The 18,323-nt window shown below is 42.3% G+C and overlaps 1 protein-coding gene across 2 annotated transcripts in view; it reads right to left on the bottom strand.

The window, feature by feature from the left end:
• Nucleotides 1-18,323, bottom strand: part of Vps41 (VPS41 HOPS complex subunit) — a 149,520-nt gene that overhangs the window by 38,475 nt on the left and 92,722 nt on the right. For both annotated transcript variants that reach the window (NM_172120.4, XM_006516641.3), the window contains 5 exons: nt 17,786-17,905; nt 16,624-16,770; nt 14,044-14,110; nt 4,460-4,557; nt 604-733 (listed from right to left, as the gene is read on the bottom strand). In NM_172120.4, coding sequence (NP_742118.3) covers nt 604-733; nt 4,460-4,557; nt 14,044-14,110; nt 16,624-16,770; nt 17,786-17,905 — 562 coding nt within the window. The remainder of the gene's footprint in view (nt 1-603; nt 734-4,459; nt 4,558-14,043; nt 14,111-16,623; nt 16,771-17,785; nt 17,906-18,323) is intronic.

Here is an 18,323-nt window from a genome sequence, read left to right as displayed (position 1 = left end):
TTAGGCAGGACTAAAGAGTTCCAGTTTTCCTTTTGCTTCTGAGTCGTGATTAGTGTAGTCACCCACTTATTCCACAGTCCCTGTGACAGGATGAGACTTTTTCCATGTCTTAGTCCTCAGCTCCCAACACAAGGACTTCACTGCCGCTTAGGTTTGCCTCCACTGCAAACCTTCCAGGAACATAAGGCTTGGACAGAGTCATGCTGTTTGATATCAAGTTAAATGTAACTTAAACAGATAGGGCTGGGATATGCTGGGTGCCAATGATTTCCTAGCATGTTTAAAGCCAAGGGTTTGATTCCCAGCACAGCAAACTAGCTGACTAGCTGGTCTGATGGAACAACACACACACACACACAAAACACAACAAAAAAAGAACAAATTTCTCACCTTGGTTCCTGTCCTATGTCTAACATTCCTTTTTGCTATGAGCACTCTGATAGGATATGCAGTCTTTATGAATCTAGTACCCTGGCTCTCACTGGCAGAGGCCGGCACGGGTACTGTCTAACGTCCTGTCAGTACCTGTATTTCAATTCCCCTTTGGATGAGCTGAAGGGAATAAGCAGAACACGGCACACAAGCACATCTCTGCTGTCTCACCTAAGTGGTAATCCCTACATTCATTCTCCTGAAAGCCTCTGACTGTCAAAGCATCGGAGGAGATCTCTTCACAAGTCTCCGGAAGTGGCTGGATGATGTCCAGTCTAGGTCTTGCACAGTATTCTCTTTCCTAGGGGAAAAACAATAGAGAAGGCTCATTCTACTTATGTTTCTTAGGTAATACAAATGAACAAGCTAGCCATACTTGTTTTGAATTTGTCATTTTGGCACAAACACGACCTCAGTTCTAAAAGCTTGCCATAAGCAACCACCTAATCCTGTCTTATTCTGCGATTGTTTCATGAAAATGTACAGAATGACGGCACTTATGAGTGGCACAGCGTCCAATCCTAAAGCCGCGGATGAAGATATTCCCAGAAAAGTTAAAAGTAACCAAGGAAGAGTTCCCCACTGCTGAGGTGGCCTGCACCATCCCTTGTGCTGCGTCCTGGACTAAAAGCCTTATCTCTCTCTGCCTCTGGGTAGTGAACGTGCTGTGATCAGCAGCCATCAGCAGGCCCCACCAAGATAAGCTATCAAATTGTGAGGCAAAGTGAACCAACCCTCCCTCGCTCCCTCCCTCGTTCCCTCCCTTCCTTCCATTGCTTTTACCCAGTATTTCATCACAGCAGTGTAAAATAGGACGAACCTGTGGCCTAACAGTAGCAAACACAGCTCTACTACAGCTACGTGAATATAAAGAACGGCCAAAATAATAATAAAAATGAGTTCACTATTCAAATCACTGCTAATATAAGGAAACTTATTAGTAGTGTCCAAAAGCCAGAGACTGAAATCCATCTCTAAATCAATCTTGTTGAGACGGTGGAACTGCCTGCATCTAGATCACCTGAGAGAGAAGACCTTAGCTGCAGAGGGCTGTTTAACACAAGCAATATGATTAGTGTGAACAGGGAACTAAATTTTCAATCTGATTTGACTATAATTAGCATAAATAGCCAGTGACTACAGTTACTGAAAGTGAAGCCCCGGTTCACGACAGACGGGAAAGGTGAGGTGACAGGTTTGAGGACCAAAGGCTATGAAACACAGATCACTCACTCACTGGGTTCTCAAATGAATCCTGGAGAGCGATTAAACATTATTATTCTCAGTTTTATAGTCAGAGACTGAGGGTTAAATAAGATTTAAGCTAAATAAGTCAATGGTAAGGCTGGAATGTTCAGAAAAACTGAAACTTATGGTCAACCGTAGACTTCCGGATCAAGCGGGCTCTGACTTGGTTTTGTATTTTGGGGATATGGGCCTGACAGGCATGAACCCCATCTGCCATCAACCTGCAAAGCAGCAACAACACACACACACACTGGACCTGGTATGGAGTGAGAAACAAACCCCAAACGTCTGTCTCTTACTTCAGACATGTGGAAGTTTGAACGTGGATTTCTCTAAGCACTGTTGTTAACCAAGAAGCCATTATACCGGCCTTGTATCTCACAACAGTGCTACATCAACTGACACTCAACTATAGATACACCATAATTTATCAGAGCTTTGAAAAATGTGAAGGAGAAAATATCAATTTTTAACAAAAAGAATGGAGGAGAAAGACATAAATATTTTTAAAAACTGGCTGTAATGAAAATGATAAAAAATATCAAAATCATGACAAAATGAAAAACAGCTGAAGTTTACTAAATCATACATGAAGTTTTGAAGCTGAGGGTGTAGCTCAGTGACAGAGCACCTGCTAAGTAGGTGGGGGATCCTGCAGTCCGATCCTTAGCACTGGGATTAGGAAAGAAGAAAATGTCTTTTATATGTGTTAAGGGGTATGTAACTAAGGTGGCTCTGTCACTTTACGGCCCTTGCTCCCAGTAGTATGGTCCATGTTCCTATCCATGAGCTTCTCACGAGCACCGATTTAGTTTATCATCATCCCCTAGTACTTGGGGAAAATTTAATTCTTAAGACATGCGCCTTATCAATGAGGGAAAGAAAAGCAGAAAATTGGGGAAAGGCTTAACAAATTCGGGTACTTTAACTAGATAGACTAGCATCTATCTTAAACAGTTCACAAGGAAAACCACACGCACAAGCACATGCACACGCACACACACGCACATGAAGTGAGAATAATGCACAGAAGAACAAGGGTCCTCAAAGGACCAGTGACTGCCAGAGTGGAGACAGGTGTGTGGACGGAAGGCATCACACGGGAAACACAGGAGGCTATTAATGAAAAGCGCATAGAAGCAGCCAATGAACATCTAATAGGCACAGATTTTCAATATGAAAACAGAAATTGGTAATGGTGTGCCCGAAACTGACTGTCGTCCATCTACCCTAATTTTATTGTTACTCTGTACTTAAGAAACCACACACTGATGTTATATAAAGTGAATCTCCATATGCTGCACGCTAACACTTCCTTCTTTCTCTGAAAAGCCGTCGTGCGGATTCTGCCCAGTGAGGACAGCCTTCCCTGGGTTTTCTCCTTTCTCACACCCTTCATTAACACACATTTCCCAGGCTTCTCTTCCTTTTCCCTTCGTATTTTTTGATCAGCTGTTTATTAGGCTTCCCCTTCCCATTTTATTGCTTTTCCCCTTGCTTTGTTCAATCCCATCCTCAATCGGCCCCACCGTCCTCATCAGAAAGCGCTGCTCTCAACTCCCCCAGGAACCTCTGCCTTTCTGTATTTTCAAAAAATAAATAAAATAATAATAAACGGATGTCCTGCAATAGGGCTAGAAGCCAACCCTATTGATTTTAGGAGGTTTGAGGGTTCACTTAAGTCTACAGCGTTTCATTGCCTAGCAACATGGGCACCGAGAGCTTCAGTTACTATAGTGATGGCTCCCTAATGCAAGTGTTCTCTCAGAGAAAGGCTCAAGTGCAGCCACCACTTGTCAACAAGGGCTCCCTGGGCTTTGCTCCCTATTTTTTCCTTGCCATTTGAGGGGGTAAGGGAGAGGAGGAGGAGGAGGAGGGAGGAGGAGGAGGAGGAGGAGGAAGAAGAGGAGGAAGAGGAGGAAGAGGAGGAGAAAGAGGAAGAGATAAACAAGAAGTGTACACTTCACCTGCCTGCGTACGATGAAGGGCTAGAGAATCAATTGCCATTTCTTCTATACACAGCACCCAAAAGGAAATCCTTCACAAGCTCTCCCTGTTCAGGCCTCGAGGCAGCCTCTCGCCAGTTCCAGCAGGACCCCTGAACTCTAACAAAAGGCAAACGGCATGCCACTGCTCTGGGCTTTAAAGGGAGCCTGGGTGTCCCTAAATCCCAGAGAAGAGCTTCATTCCAGTGTCATCAAAACAAAATTTTGATTTTTGCTGTTGCTTTCCGCTAGCAACACATTACAATGTCTATCACCTGCATGGATAACTGAAGCAGCAACAACCCTTTCCAAAGCAAGACCTGGAACCGTCAGGCCTCTGAGAGGTAGACATGTCTGGGCTCCAGGAAAGATGAAGCTGACCTTTCAGAAACTCACTCTGAGCACTGGGACCCCTGTTGTCACAGCGACCAGCTTCATCGCTATCCTCTCTGCTAATGTAATGGCAGCATACTTTCCTTGCCATTCAGCAAGAGGGAACCTTTATTTCTTTCAGCTAAAATATCAAGTGACTGATGAAAAAGAAAAACAAAACAAAACAAAGAAGACGAAAACCCTGTCCTCTTTGTGCAGCAAAGGGAACAAAGGCAGGCAGTGAGTGGGACCTCTGAAGGTAAAGATGCTAGTCTGCAGGGTAATTTCTGCTAGGCTTATTTCATAGGTTGGAAAGTTCTGCTTGGATTATAGCAATCTCCCCTGACAGGCAGCCTGACCTGGGTGTGATGCTAAAAGCCAACTCTTCCATATCCCTCTGTACCTGGGGAGAAGATAATTACCGTTTTTTCTGAAACCTCCTTTACGTAGGAAAGTACAACAAGCTGATCACAGAGAGGTGCAAGTCCACTAATGTAGAATTCAGTTTCAAACTGAGACACTGCAAACAAAAGGCAGAAAGGATTCACCATTAAATGGAGCATAAAAGTGCACATGACGGCAAAGACACAGTGACTCTGAGTGCTACAATGCATTTAAAAATGCTTAAAATGGAAATAATGCCCACTCCCCTGATGTGATTATTACACATTGTGTATGTGCTGAATTATGATACTATACTAAATATGCGCTGTAGTGTGTCTCATGTTAAAGTACTTTCACCATGCAGCACTGAAAGTGCTTTATAACCATCCATCTCAGGAAAGACTTCAAAGTTGACATTATAGACAAAACGAACCCCTAAATGGCAAGTTGTGAGTGCTCCCCTGTGCCAGGTAAGTTAATAAGAGCGTCATTGCACCACATGAAGACTCTCTGAAACAATAAAACCTAACATCGATTATTGTTAATAATAAAATAATAATTAAAATTATCTTTTTTCTTACAGATGAGGTGCAGTGGTACAAACAGTACAATTATGTTTTTATTATTATAAAACATTACTTTGGTTTTGGCTTTAGACATTTTATTTAAACATTTTTGCATACTTATTTATATACAGAGAAAAATAATAAGCTTTTCAAAAGTGTACTTAAAACTTAAGAAGAAATACGTTATTATAAGTTAAGAAACATGCACACTAAGGAAACGGTTCTGTGTGTAAGACGGGACTCTGCAAGCATGAGAACCCGAGTCCAAATCTCCAGCACCCACATCAGAGCCAGGCATGGACACATGTGTCTACAGTCCCAGATTTGAGGGCCTGGGTTGGGGCGGACAGGCAGATCCCAGAAGCCTGCTGGCCAGTCAGCTTAACTAAAATGGCACTCTGGTTCTGTAGAGACCCTGGCTCCAGACAATAAGGCAGTTGCAGAGGAGGATACCCTATTCCCTCTTTTGGCTCCACAGGTTCCAACACAAAGGAGTGCTCTCACACAGTCAAATGCAACCACCACATACACACGGGGCACTGTCAGGCCAGGCAGTGCAGGACATTCCCAACTCTCCAAAGGCTAAGGAAAGAGGATCACCAATTCAAAGACTACAGCATGTATTCAATGCCAGCCGAGGTAACTTGGTGAGCCCTTACTTCAAGGCAAAACATACAAAGGAGGCTATGGCCACAGCTCGGTGGTAGACTGCTTGTTTAACATGGATGAGATACCCTGTCTAATCCTCACTCCTGGAGTCGGGGAGGGTGTGTGCACTTATCCCATCACCCAAATGTTTTGTAATTCAGCCAGCCTCTGATGGCCTGAGTGGTGCTGCACTTCTGGCTATCACCTATGATGGACGTACTGTTTTTCCTGAGTTGGCAGAGCTCAGTGTGCCATGGCAGAAGGGATGTGAATGCTTGTGAAGTCTATAAACCTGGGTCATAACTTCAATGAACGAACGTTACATTCTATGTGTGAAATGCTCTCATATGAAAGAAGAATCAGGAAAAGAGGTAAAACCGACATGCAGATGGAAGGGGGTGAGAGAACGTTCTTGCTCTTTTCTCTTTCCTTGTCCATCAGGTTCCCTGCTTCTCTAACCCTCACTTATCTTACAGGCAGCTTCATAATTTAACTTTTATATTCGAGCAGGTGACTGAAGATGACTACCATAAACTTTAAGAGAGGTAAGTGTTTTCTGACCGTCCTTTTTAGCCTAGGTTGGCTTTGAAATTGCTATATAGCTGACGACGACTTTGAGCTCTGCTCCTCCCGAGTCTACCTCCTAAGTGCTGAGATTACAGGAGTGCCACCGTTCCCAGCCTAAGTGGAGAGAGTAGCTCCCTTCTCACTGACTGGACGGCAGGAGTGGGCTTGGTGTCCAGATACACATCCACGGGCCGAGCTTTTGCTCTGGCTCTGCCACTGACGTTCTTTCCGTCTGTAAGCTTGGGCTGAGGATGTCCTATCAAGACACACAGAAGCAGTTTTGATAAAGGGCTAGCATGGGACAAGGTCACAAATAAGCTTATTTAAGAACCATTTCTACCTTAGTCACAGTTTGGAGAGGGGCATGTCCAGTGTAGACAGCTGTTTCTAGAGATGCTTCCGTGCAGGGTGCAGCGTGAGAAGCCATGAGAGAGAATGATCTACACGGGTCCACACTTGTATCATTTACAGAGAAGATGGTAATCTCATCCATCTAGAGTAAGTAAATTAACGATAGAATTTGGTGGCCACTGTTCCAGCTATGCTGGTATAAATGGAGCTGATTTCTGTCTTACTAAATCACAGTCTGTCACTGAAGTGCTACTACAGTTTCCTTGCCGATAGGTCCCGGGAAAGAACAATAATCCAGAAATGCCACAAAAACCCTTCTCATGAGGGTCAAGAGCAGGCCTATTTGTGCCTGCGGGCTAATCATGCCCAAGGGAAAACAGCATTAATCACAAAGGGGTGGTAGATATTGAGCTGTGAGGACTGTGCCCTCTGGAGATCATATGGCCTGCCCAGACCACCTGACAGATAATGTGAAGCAATGGCTCCTAAAAGTAACTCAATTTATATCAAAGCTTGGTATTTTAAACACTAAGTATAATGCACAAAACAGAGAAATTAAATTAGGACAGTGTCCTAGGCAAATCTTCACTCTCCACCCTGATTTCCTTAATCTACAATGCTTACATAAATGGCATAGAGATCTCATGATCTCTGAGATCCTGGCTAGAAACATTAATGTTCTCAATAAAACAAGAGAAGACTGCAGGAGTTCATGTGCACTTAGCACTTAGACACTAAGCCAGCACCCAGCACAGCACCACCTGTGGATTAATGATCACTTAGAATCACAAGGAAGTATGCAACCAAAGCAAGCAGTCAAGAAATATAGGAGTTATCAGCGTCTAGATAAAACTAAGACATCCCTTGTGTTGACTCATTCCCTTACACCACACACACTCTTCTTAGAGAAACAAAATCCACAGTGATGGCAACACTTGGTGTGACTCACAATGAAGAGTTCTAACTGCTGTCACCTTAGCTGTGGCTACTCTGCCACCCACTGATTCCTCTCCAGTAAGACCCACAAAAGAACACACACACACACACACACACACACACACACACACACTACAGAGCTCACTTCCTGCTGTGAACTATTAGTGTGTGAAGCTATCTGCAGCTACAATGCCTTAAAACACCACAGAAAGAACCTTGCTTTTTCATTATTCTTTCCACTAAGGCAACAGAGTGTTTGTAGATCCAAAAATGCTATTTATTTTTCATATTAATGCTAAGATTAAGAAAAGATGGCTAGAGACATGGCATCAGAATGCATGTATGTACAAGGAATAAATATTATTTCTACTTATGTAAAGGAAAAAATTCTGAATTTTATTTATTCTAAGGAACATACATAAAATATAAAATGTTTATGGACTAAATTTGTAAAATACCTTCTATCAACTATTGGCTTTTTATTTCAAAATAACAGTGGCCAATAAAGTTTATCTTTCCTTATATTCCATTCTACACCATAGAACAATGATTTTAATAATTTTAATAAGTCTTGTCTTTTTTTTTAGCAAAACGTAGTTTGAACCAGGTGGTTTACAAACCTAATTAGACAAAAGTTCACATTTAAGAAGATTATCAGGAAAAGATAAATCACAAAGAAACAAACAAACAAAAAACTTGTTGGGTTACACAGCTCATGGCTTAGAAGGGAAGGCTTGAGAGGATAGTAGTGTCACAGAGACAGAACCTGCACTTGAGACCGGAAACACAGAGAAAGTACGACACAGTCCGGGGGCCCTGAGGAGTGTGTGTTTCCACACACAGTATTCTGCTGAAGAACACCAGATCTGAGAGGATCTGCAGCAGTGGCATGGCCTCATCCTGCCACAGTAGCCAAGGCTCCCACCCTCCAGCATACTCAGAAAACAGTGTAGACATGCTGTAAGAATCAGTGTACAGAGCTCACAGGTCAGTAACTGGACCGCAGTTTCTTCAGAAGAGAGCAGTAGATGTCAGAATTCAATGCCTTATTTTTTTTTAGATAGATGGCATATTGGATAATATAACTGAGAACAGAGAAGTGTAGGCTACATGTGTACTACACCACCAAGAACAACAGTTTAAGACTTGAGGTCTTTATGATTAGAAAGTCCTGTGCTTTTCTAGAATTGTCTTTACTACTCTAAGGGCAAACCTAGTGCAGGGCATACAACTTACACCATCTTTTCTGGTCCCTTCCAATTACATTGTCTCTCCCAAAATGCCAATCTATAAGCAAGAGCATCCGTGACTCTCATTCCATTCTATTTCCTTTCTATTTGTCATATAGCAAAGGATTCCCACCCTTAACCAGTAGGCAAAAACAGGAGCAGATTGTGCCCAGGAGGCTTTTAGTAGGCTGGACACTTGGTTGGCATGCCAGTGGTCAGTGAAAACACCTTTGGCATCAACATTTTAATAGCGTCAGGGATCACTCTGAAGCAGACACACGTGTCAAATGTGATATGATCTTTGGAACTAGCCAATCACAGAGCAGAGCTGATATATGGAATTAAAGCTGAAGAGATCAGCTACTAGACAAAATAAGATAAATATCCAACCATACCAGGCCAAGAGTTTACACAGCTCAGAGACAGTTTAAGCAACTTGAGTTTCAACTTAATCTGATTGGTATTCTCTGTAATGTGTTAAACTTCAGGCCCCATGAAGCCAGTGATAAAGATATTTCATTAGTAACAATATCAATCTCAGATAAAAGAAAAAGAAATGGTCAAGGCATGCTAAGTAACAATGTCTAAATCAAATGCTTAGTTTTGTTCTAAGTATAAAATTACCGCAGTCATCAGCTAAACCCAAGTCACATACTAAATGACAGGAGCTCTCTACTTTCTGAAAGGAGGACAGAGTCACAGTCATTTCTGGCTCCCAGTCCTAAGAAATAACTTTACAGTGACCCATGGTAAGTGTGTGGCAGAAATTCACTAACATGGAGCAGGCAAAACTACAGGTTGCTCATCTAAGAACAAACTAAGGAAAAAAAACTTTTCATTTCTCCAAATGAGGCACTTCCCTGAAACAAAACTTCAAAAACTTCAGGCATCACCAATGGCAAGTGCAGGGTTCTGTGGATTTTGGGAAATTCCTACCTGGTGGATCTATGAAGTGAACGAGCTACAGAAGGCTGAGGTAGCAATGCTGGGAGCACCACCTGCCCTCATGAGATGCAGGCTCTTTCTGCTCTTCTTTGTCTGCTATATGTTTCTGAGACCCTGCCTTACTCTGCAGCCTGCCTGGCCTTGAGCTCATTATGTAACACAGGGTAACCTCAAACTTGTGTCAACCCTCCTGCCTCAGATTCCTACTGTCAGGATTGCAGGTTGGAGCCACATGTGGCTATAGAAACACCTTTGCAATAGGAATGCCTGAGTTAAAATGCTTTTGCTTAGGAGCAGGACAATTTTGTGTAGGTTACATGAGCCTCTGAAAACTTTCTTTACCTATAGAATGGGAATAATACCACCTACCTATGGAATACTGTACACATTGAACGACATTCTGCTTATACCATATTTAGCATTCTGCCTAATGGCTGTGTGTGTGTGTGCTTGCATAGACCAGATTAGGGTGTCCAGTTTCTGCCCCACTACTTTCCTCTTTCTACCTCATGCTCCTGAGATGGATTCCCTCAGTAAATCCAGAGTTAGGCCAGCAAACCCCATACACTCTCCTGTTTCCACTCCCAACACCACTGTGGCTATAGAATGTCATGGTCAAGTCCACAGTTTTGGTGATGTAAACTCAGGTCCTTCTACCTACATAGCAAATATCCTGCAAACTTGGATATCTTCCCAGACTCATGCATCAGATTTCCTATAACACTATTAATAACAAATATCCACCAGGTGGTGGTGACATATGCCTTCAATTCCAGCACGCAGAAGACAGGCAGGTGGATCTCTGAGTTCAAGATTAGTCTGGACTGCAGAGAAAGTTCAGATAGCCAGGGTTACAGAGAGAAACCTTGTCTCAGAAAACCAAAAAACCCAACCCAACCCAACCCAACCCAACCCAACGCAAAGCAAAACTTCACATTCACAGTACCACATGCAAGCCTTTCTATGATACTAAGAGGAAGACTGAATAAAGACATTGCTCCAGAGCAAACACAGTCTAAGGAAACAGCATCTCAGAAGGGTTATGGCATTCATTGCAAGATGCTTTTCCATACTTAAAATTCTTTTCATAGTTAATTATTAAGGAAAATCCAATGCAAAATAGGAAAGCAAACAGGGTATAAATAGGAACAGAAGACGACTCAAAACCAGATCCTCAAATAGAAACCCCTGGAAAGAAGCTCACACCTACCATGGTCCTTACTGAGACTTTTATTAAGAGGAAAAACTATGTCACCTGTGTGCAAAAAGAACTACCTCAGTGCTCCCAAGTGTAGGTCAAAATGACAACAAGCTTATGAAGAAAGACACTTAGATCCAAGAAAGAACTAACCCACAGCTTTCCCAAACCAGGTAAACAGACTCTCAGTTTCCAGGTCTCTGTCCCAAGTCAACCAAGAGGCTGAACACAGGATAACACGCTAAGCTTCCAGATGACAGTGCATAATCAGTTAGCTGGAGATAATGACGACGTTTTATGAAAGGGAAAATAACGAGGCTTCTCTTCTCCTCTTTACCCCAGAGTTCTCTGACATTTTGGGTAGGTCTTCCTGTAGTTTGTTACCTCAGTTGTTTTGTTCAACTTCCATATGAAATCAAGAAAGTCAGGCATTGATCTCATTCATGTAAGTCATTCATGTAAGTCTGTTGCTGGCAGAGGACACCAGAAAATGATTACAACACCAACTTCACTTATCAACGAAACATTATCTCTCTAAGTACTCTTCCATAAAAACCTGATGCTTGGAAATCTTTTGTGAATGCAGGAGATCCATGTAAGGTTAAAGTGAGCTGTGGGCACAGAGCACATCTACTTTCAGCAATGTAACTTGGTAGAACAAGGGCATTCCAAAGCTCGCTGCACCAAGGACCATCATGGGACAGAAACTGTCCAGAGGCCCTATTCATTTTTAATCATTATTATTTTTCATTTATAGGACCGCTAGAGAAAGACATTTTGGCTTCCCTTTGTGATTCTAACTAATAAGCACCTGGCTTCTCACAGATCTCCTACCCTCAGAGATTTTCTTTAATCTCAATGCCATTGTCACCCCACTGAAGGAGAGAGAGTAGTTAGTTCCCTGTCAGGGATAAAGCAAATTCCATTCTAAACTTCCTAACACTTCCTTTCCCTTATCACACTCAAGGTCTCTTATACAAAAGCCGCGCTTCCTGCATGGGGATGGCCCGTGGTACTGAACCCCTGACTACAGGGGTCAAATATCAGTAATGTACTCACACAACGACAAAGCTACATTCCTATCATTTCCCGGCAAATTTTCATGTCCTTAAAAATTATCAGAGCTTTTTGTTTTGCATCTTAGTCATTCAATAACATCTCTTAGGATGCTATGCATCAAGATGTCCAAAGGCTTCCCCTCACAGGCAAAGGAAAAGTGGGGTGGAAGTGAGAGACACTGAAGCAAACACCTTTCTTGTAGCTACAAGTCAGTTCTTGTTCCTTAGCTTTTCTCAGTTCTACACTCCCAACACGAACTCTGCTCATACTTAGGAAATCTGAACTACTGATCCTTCCCAGAGGTAAGCAGGGCAGTGGTGGCACACACCTTTAATCCCAGCACTTAGGAGGCAGAGGCAGGCAGATTTCTGAGTTCAAGGCCAGCCTGGTCTACAGAGTGAGTCCCAGGACAGCCAGGGAGATACAGAGAAATCCTGTCTCAAAAAATCAAAACCAATAAAAAACAAACAAACACTCTACAAACCACACTTCCAACTTCAAGAACAGAACAACCCAGATTGAAATGCTCTCACCAAACATATCCAGTAGATAACACACAATGTTTGCAGTGTCATGGAAAACAGAGCAGTACCACACTTCTACAACATCCACCATCCAAAGGCACAAGCGAATTTTACATCTGACTCTTATATGGCAAGACTTATTTCTGCTCATCAACGTAATGGTATATTAGACTCAGCACAGGAAACATAGTAGGTGCTTCCCAGCGGCACTGAATCATACAACAACAGGATTATGTAGTACCTTCTATAATGTTCCAGGCCTTAAGATATAAAGTAAACAAAAATAGTCCAGTGTTTGCTTGCACTGAAGTGACACAGAAATATACAAAATAATCAAGAATCCCAGAGCTGCTGCAGCTGTATAGCTAGGGGCAGATGAATCCATACCTGAATGGGTGGGCTTGGACTGGTCAGGTGGAACAAGTGGGGTTTCTCAGGAAAGCAACTCACCCAAGATTTATGATAAAAGTTGACTATGATTAAAAGTTGGTGAAGAGTAAAGAAGCAAGGAGAATGTTCTAGATAGAGGGGAAGAAAGTGTAGTAAGAATTATGGAATTCTGATTTTCTTAAAAAACACCGAGATATTACATGAATATGTTTTTCTTTTAACCCTAGGTACGGGATTAAAATGAGCTGAGTATGATTTGCTATAGCAGAGGCATGATTTTGCCAGCTGCCAATAGTCTCTGTGATTGTGTGACGTTAGAAGATCTGGGACCGTTTCAGAGGGTACGTAAATGCTAGGACTGACTCCGAAAGGCAGGGTGATTGGTTCCAGTTTCTTAGTAGTTGTGATAAAAGAAGAAAGAAATCAGGTTCAATGATGTCGTTCCCTCTCCCACTCCCCTCTATCCTTTCTTTCCTACTTGGTGATACAGATAAAACCAGGGGGGAAGGGGGTGGGAAAAAGAGGAACCCACAAAGTAGTTAAGACCCGCTAAAAGAACAACCTGGGTCTGTTCAGAAAGTCACTGTAGCTGTAGCACACAGACCACAAAGAAGCGTGGTGGGAGCTGTTGCTAGAGAGGCAGGGATGGGCATCACTTTGATTGTGAAGACGAGACTAGATTGGAGTTGGAGTGGAGCAGATGAAAAAGAAAAGGCAGCTGTAGTGCTCCAAATAAAAGATGGTGACAATTGGGGCCAGAGCAGTGGTGACAACAATGAGTCCTGAGAAGTGTCGGAAAGGGTCAGTACTGTACTAGGTACACACATGAATGAACTCACACTCTACCTTATGTATTCTATAAGGTTACAGCTGCCTTATAACATTCTTTCTCACATTTTATACATGAAAATATTGAAACAGCAGAAATCTGTCTCAGATAGGTCCTGGTGGTAAATATCACAACCAGGATTCAAACTCACATATTTTGACTTTAAAGCTGACTACGAAGTTACTATGAGAAAGATATTTTGTTTGATTGTTTGGGAAAAAGAGTTCTTTCCACAGTGAGTTTCCAATAGGCTTTCTGGTCCCATTCTATCGAAGCACCGAGAGACAGGCTCTGGGGGAGGGTGTGGCCTTTGGCTTCCCCGTGACAAGCAGATGCTCTATGGATGTTTTACCATCATAGAACCATGGGAGGGGCCGTACCTATCTCAACATATCGGCTTGGCAGATCCCTCATCTCACTGGCGTGGCGTTCCTTCACTGAGCATATCTGAAAAAGAAATTCACAGGTTAGTCTCTAAATATGATAGAGAAGTCTCTATAGCATTTTACTCAGTGAGGTGTTTTTTAAAGGTAGTCATGTCCCCCAAAGATGAAGTACCCATAATCTACTTAAGACATAAAGGACAGAAAGGTCGGCAGGTTGGGGAGATGGCTCAGGCTGCTCTTGCAGAGGACTTTGTTCGGTTCCCAGAACCCACATGGTGGTTCACAACTTTCTATAACTCCAGTTCTAATGGATTCAATGCTCTCCTCTGGCCTTTGTGGGCACTGAATGCATAAAATGCCCTTATGTGCATAAGATGCTCCTGCCAAGACATACATTCAGGCAAAACAGTCATATACTTAGAGTAAAAATAAATTAAGCAATTAGTTTGAATAATGTCTGCCAACTATTATTTAGATTGCCCCACATTCGTCCAATATGAAGTTACACTTTATGACAAAAAGACCTTTCATGTAAATCTGCTGTTTCTAATGGCCCTTTCTCTGAAGCTCGACTTAAGGACTATAGACACACGCAGGAGGTGTTTTGGTAGAACACACATACTATGGCTGTCTCAGAGTCTGCTGTCTACGTATTCCCGAGTACGCTGACCTGTGTACAGTACAGTCTGGAAGGTAAGAGAGGTTTCCTGTCCTACAGCAGCAAGCGTGCAGCCTATGAAGTCTACTATTTCCACTACTAGCACCTTTTCAAGAGTCTGGCTATCTTTGTTTTAAATTATACAGATAAAGTTGAGATCAAATCTGTATCTATCCAATAATCTCTTACTTTCCTCACAAACACCAGGTAATAGACATTATGAGTTATTTTGTTTTAGGTTGGTAAGACTATGACTACTATGTATTTATTTTTCTTACCTCTTTCCAAATGCATATACTTTCCAAAGAAAATCTATTCAACTTTGTAGTAAGAAACAAGGGTTTTGTTTGTTTGTTTGTTTGTTTTGTTTTCTGTTTTTGTTTTTGGTTGTGTATTTATTAAGGTTTGGCCCTCCATACAAGATTGAACTAGAAGGCAGGTCAGGTACTGATCCACATGTCGAAGACCAGCTTCTTCCTTCACTTGCAGACAGTGATATTTTAGAGTCACCCACCTAAGGATCACTACACTATGGAGCATTGTAACGCAGACAAACTCAAAGAGAAAAACAAGAGTGAACAACATCCCAGTCTAAGGACACCATTAGTAACTCTACCACAGAGCTACTGCTATTAATGTAAAGGCTTACTATAAATACTAAATATCATTTAAATATTCTTCTACCATTGTAATCATTAATGTCACTATAACAATGTATCATGAGAAACTATTGTAACTTATTTGATCAACTTTCTTATTTCTCATTTTTTTATTTCTATCCATGAGTATTATAAATAATAACAGCATGCTCAGTATACTTAAATATAAAATGTTAAGGACATTACTTAGGCTCAATGACTAGATATATAAAGCTGCCAGATCAATGGTTAGATGTTTTATCTTTTTGTCTGATTCCTTCTTTAATGCACATGTCTAAATTTGTCTTCAGCACAGGAGCAACCGGGTGAAGGGCTCAGAGAATACTTTTCTAATGTGTGACAAAAACGCATGGCTGCAGACAACTGAAGATCCACAACTATGGGACTGGCTGCTTTTCTCCCTAATTGCTTCTGGACATCTGTCTCCTCTTTACTTCCCCCAGCTGCCTTCTCTTTCCGGTGAACTTCTGAGTTTATAAGAGCCCTACTCTCCCTTCCGGCCCCTCGCTTACTAAGGAAATTATTGAATCATCTCAGGAAAATATCTCACAATGCCAATCACGTTATGAACAACGAGCCAGGGCCTCTATGCCATTGAATTATAAACAACGAGCCAGGGCCTCTATGCCACTGAATTATGAAATATGCAGGTGACTTAGGTTTACCCTCAGCTCACGGCCATGAAAAACTCAAATGAGCCGAACGATCAAAACTAAAGACAAAGAAAGGATGATATGAAGATCAACACCTTTGACTAAGCCACCAAAATCAACCACACGTTCCATAAACAGCCAAGGAACTGCGGTGGGATCATGGGAAACTAAAACAGAACTCAACAAATACAGCATCATTCTGAGAACAGAAAAGGGCAATTAGTTTGCCCATCATAGAAAAGGAAAGCACAGCTGGGCGTGGTGGCGCACGCCTTTGATCCCAGTACTCGGGAGGCAGAGGCAGGTGGATTTCTGAGTTCAAGGCCAGCCTGGTCTATAGAGTGAGTTCCAGGACAGCCAGGGCTACACAGAGAAACCCTGTCTCGAAAAACCAAACCAAACCAAACAAAAAACAAAAAACAAAAAACAAAAAAAAAAAAAAAGAAAAGGAAAGCACATCTTAAAGTCTGTACTTGTAAAATAAAGTGGTGCTTCATCCTAGCACCACAGTGTTCAGATGAAAATATCAGGTTTGCCAGAAACCAGTCATGAGTACAATAAATCTGTAATGATTTGGATTTAATAGAAAGACCAAGTAAACGACCTTGATGGAAGTTCCCCAGCCAATAATGAGTGTCACATTGTCCTTCCAGCAGAGGCTGCAGGGGTACATGTCTGGGCGAAGACTTATGTCATCTCGGGGCACATTGCTGATTCTTTGCTTTGAGGTGATGTCAAAAACCTTCACACCCTACAAACCAAAGCAACATTAAATTAAGTGTCTTGTATCTCAGAGAGGGATCGAGCAAAGCAAGACGTGTCGCACTCAAACCCATAACGCTGTTCACTGGGCACGCCCAGGAGCCATACAAGGCCATGGACTTTCTTTATACAAACCCTTTGAGAACCAAAGCTGCAAGGCTCCTTTCTGGACAAAGGCTGTTATTAGTGGAGGGCGTAAGTAACACAAATCCAGCACAAACATGTTTTGCACAGAGACACCAAGTTTGCTTTCAACCTGATAGGTGGCGAGCATTTCTAAAGGAATTCTTCGGAAAGAGAATGAGTTTTAGTTTTTCAGAAAGCTTTGGGTCTGAAAACCCATCCATTCAAAGACAACATGTGACCCTTCAGAGTGCTCAATGGAACCTTCAAGTGCCTCTGGCTGATCAGGAGCCTGGAGACTGGCTGTTGTGAGGACAATCCCAGCAGCAGGGTTGAACTGAGACAATGTCAACTCTTTCTGACCAAATGCAACTGATTTTCTCAGCTACGTGTTGAAATTTCAGAAAACATGACAGATATGAAAAAGACTACTCTTTAAACTTCCTCCAAGCCCCACTTTACATAAAATAAACTTTAAGTGCAATACTGAGAGTACAATACACTTTTCAAATGACAGGCCCATGATTATACCTGGAGTAAAGAGGAAGTCACAACTTGCTTCTCTCAGTGCTCATGAGCGCCGGGTGAATGGCATTTCCAGAGCACATGCCTGAAGCAGCCCTGCAATGATTAAGGTGGCTTTTCATTTTCTTCGTTGCTCTGTGCCTCACTTTCTTCCTCTAAAGAGATTTTAGTCCACAATGTGTTGGGAATTGCTGTAGTATGAAAACCCAGGCGATCTGACTTCCTTAAGCTGAGGTGTGGTATCAATCACCCATACCTATCAGAATTCTAACTCCACCGAGTCTCTGTCCTGCCCTTTCCATCTGGCAATCTGCTGCCACTGTGCAAGTGCTAGAGAGACAGACAAGTGCCTTTACCATATTGTTGGCCCAAGCAATCAGATGGCCTCTCCACTTCACACTCCTTATGTTTCCTTCCCCTTCGTGTAGCACAGAAGACTTCCATCTGTTCATCCAGGTCCGTTCAAACAGCAGCAGCTGAGGACACAGCAAAACACAGGCTTTCAGGTCTCCAGAGTCACACAGAAGATCCTTCACTCATCCTCTCTGCCTGTCAGTGTTACCAAGTGACAAACAAGCCGCTCTCAGTATTTTTTTATGCTTATTTTAAATAGATACCCTCGTTTTGGAAACAATCCCCTACATATCTTGAACTGCCTGAATTCCTATTTAAATTAGACGAGCACTGAGGATATGACAAGTCTCAGCCACAAGATGGCACCAAAACACCACGACTCGGGGCAAACAATGCCTTAGTGAATCCAGCTTCAGGACGGCTTTTCAACTGGGAACTAATTAACTGTGTAAACCGGGAAATCAGAACCTTTTAAGTTTCTCACTGACAAAGAGAGTCATCACAGGTTCAACTGCTTTAGTTGGAAGCGAGCATCTTTTT

The sequence above is a fragment of the Mus musculus genome, chromosome 13 (assembly GCF_000001635.26).
Source record: "Mus musculus strain C57BL/6J chromosome 13, GRCm38.p6 C57BL/6J".
Taxonomy (NCBI): Eukaryota; Metazoa; Chordata; class Mammalia; order Rodentia; family Muridae; genus Mus; species Mus musculus.
The sequence above is the reverse complement of the archived record's forward strand: the minus strand, read 5'-3'. Positions and strand labels throughout refer to the sequence as shown.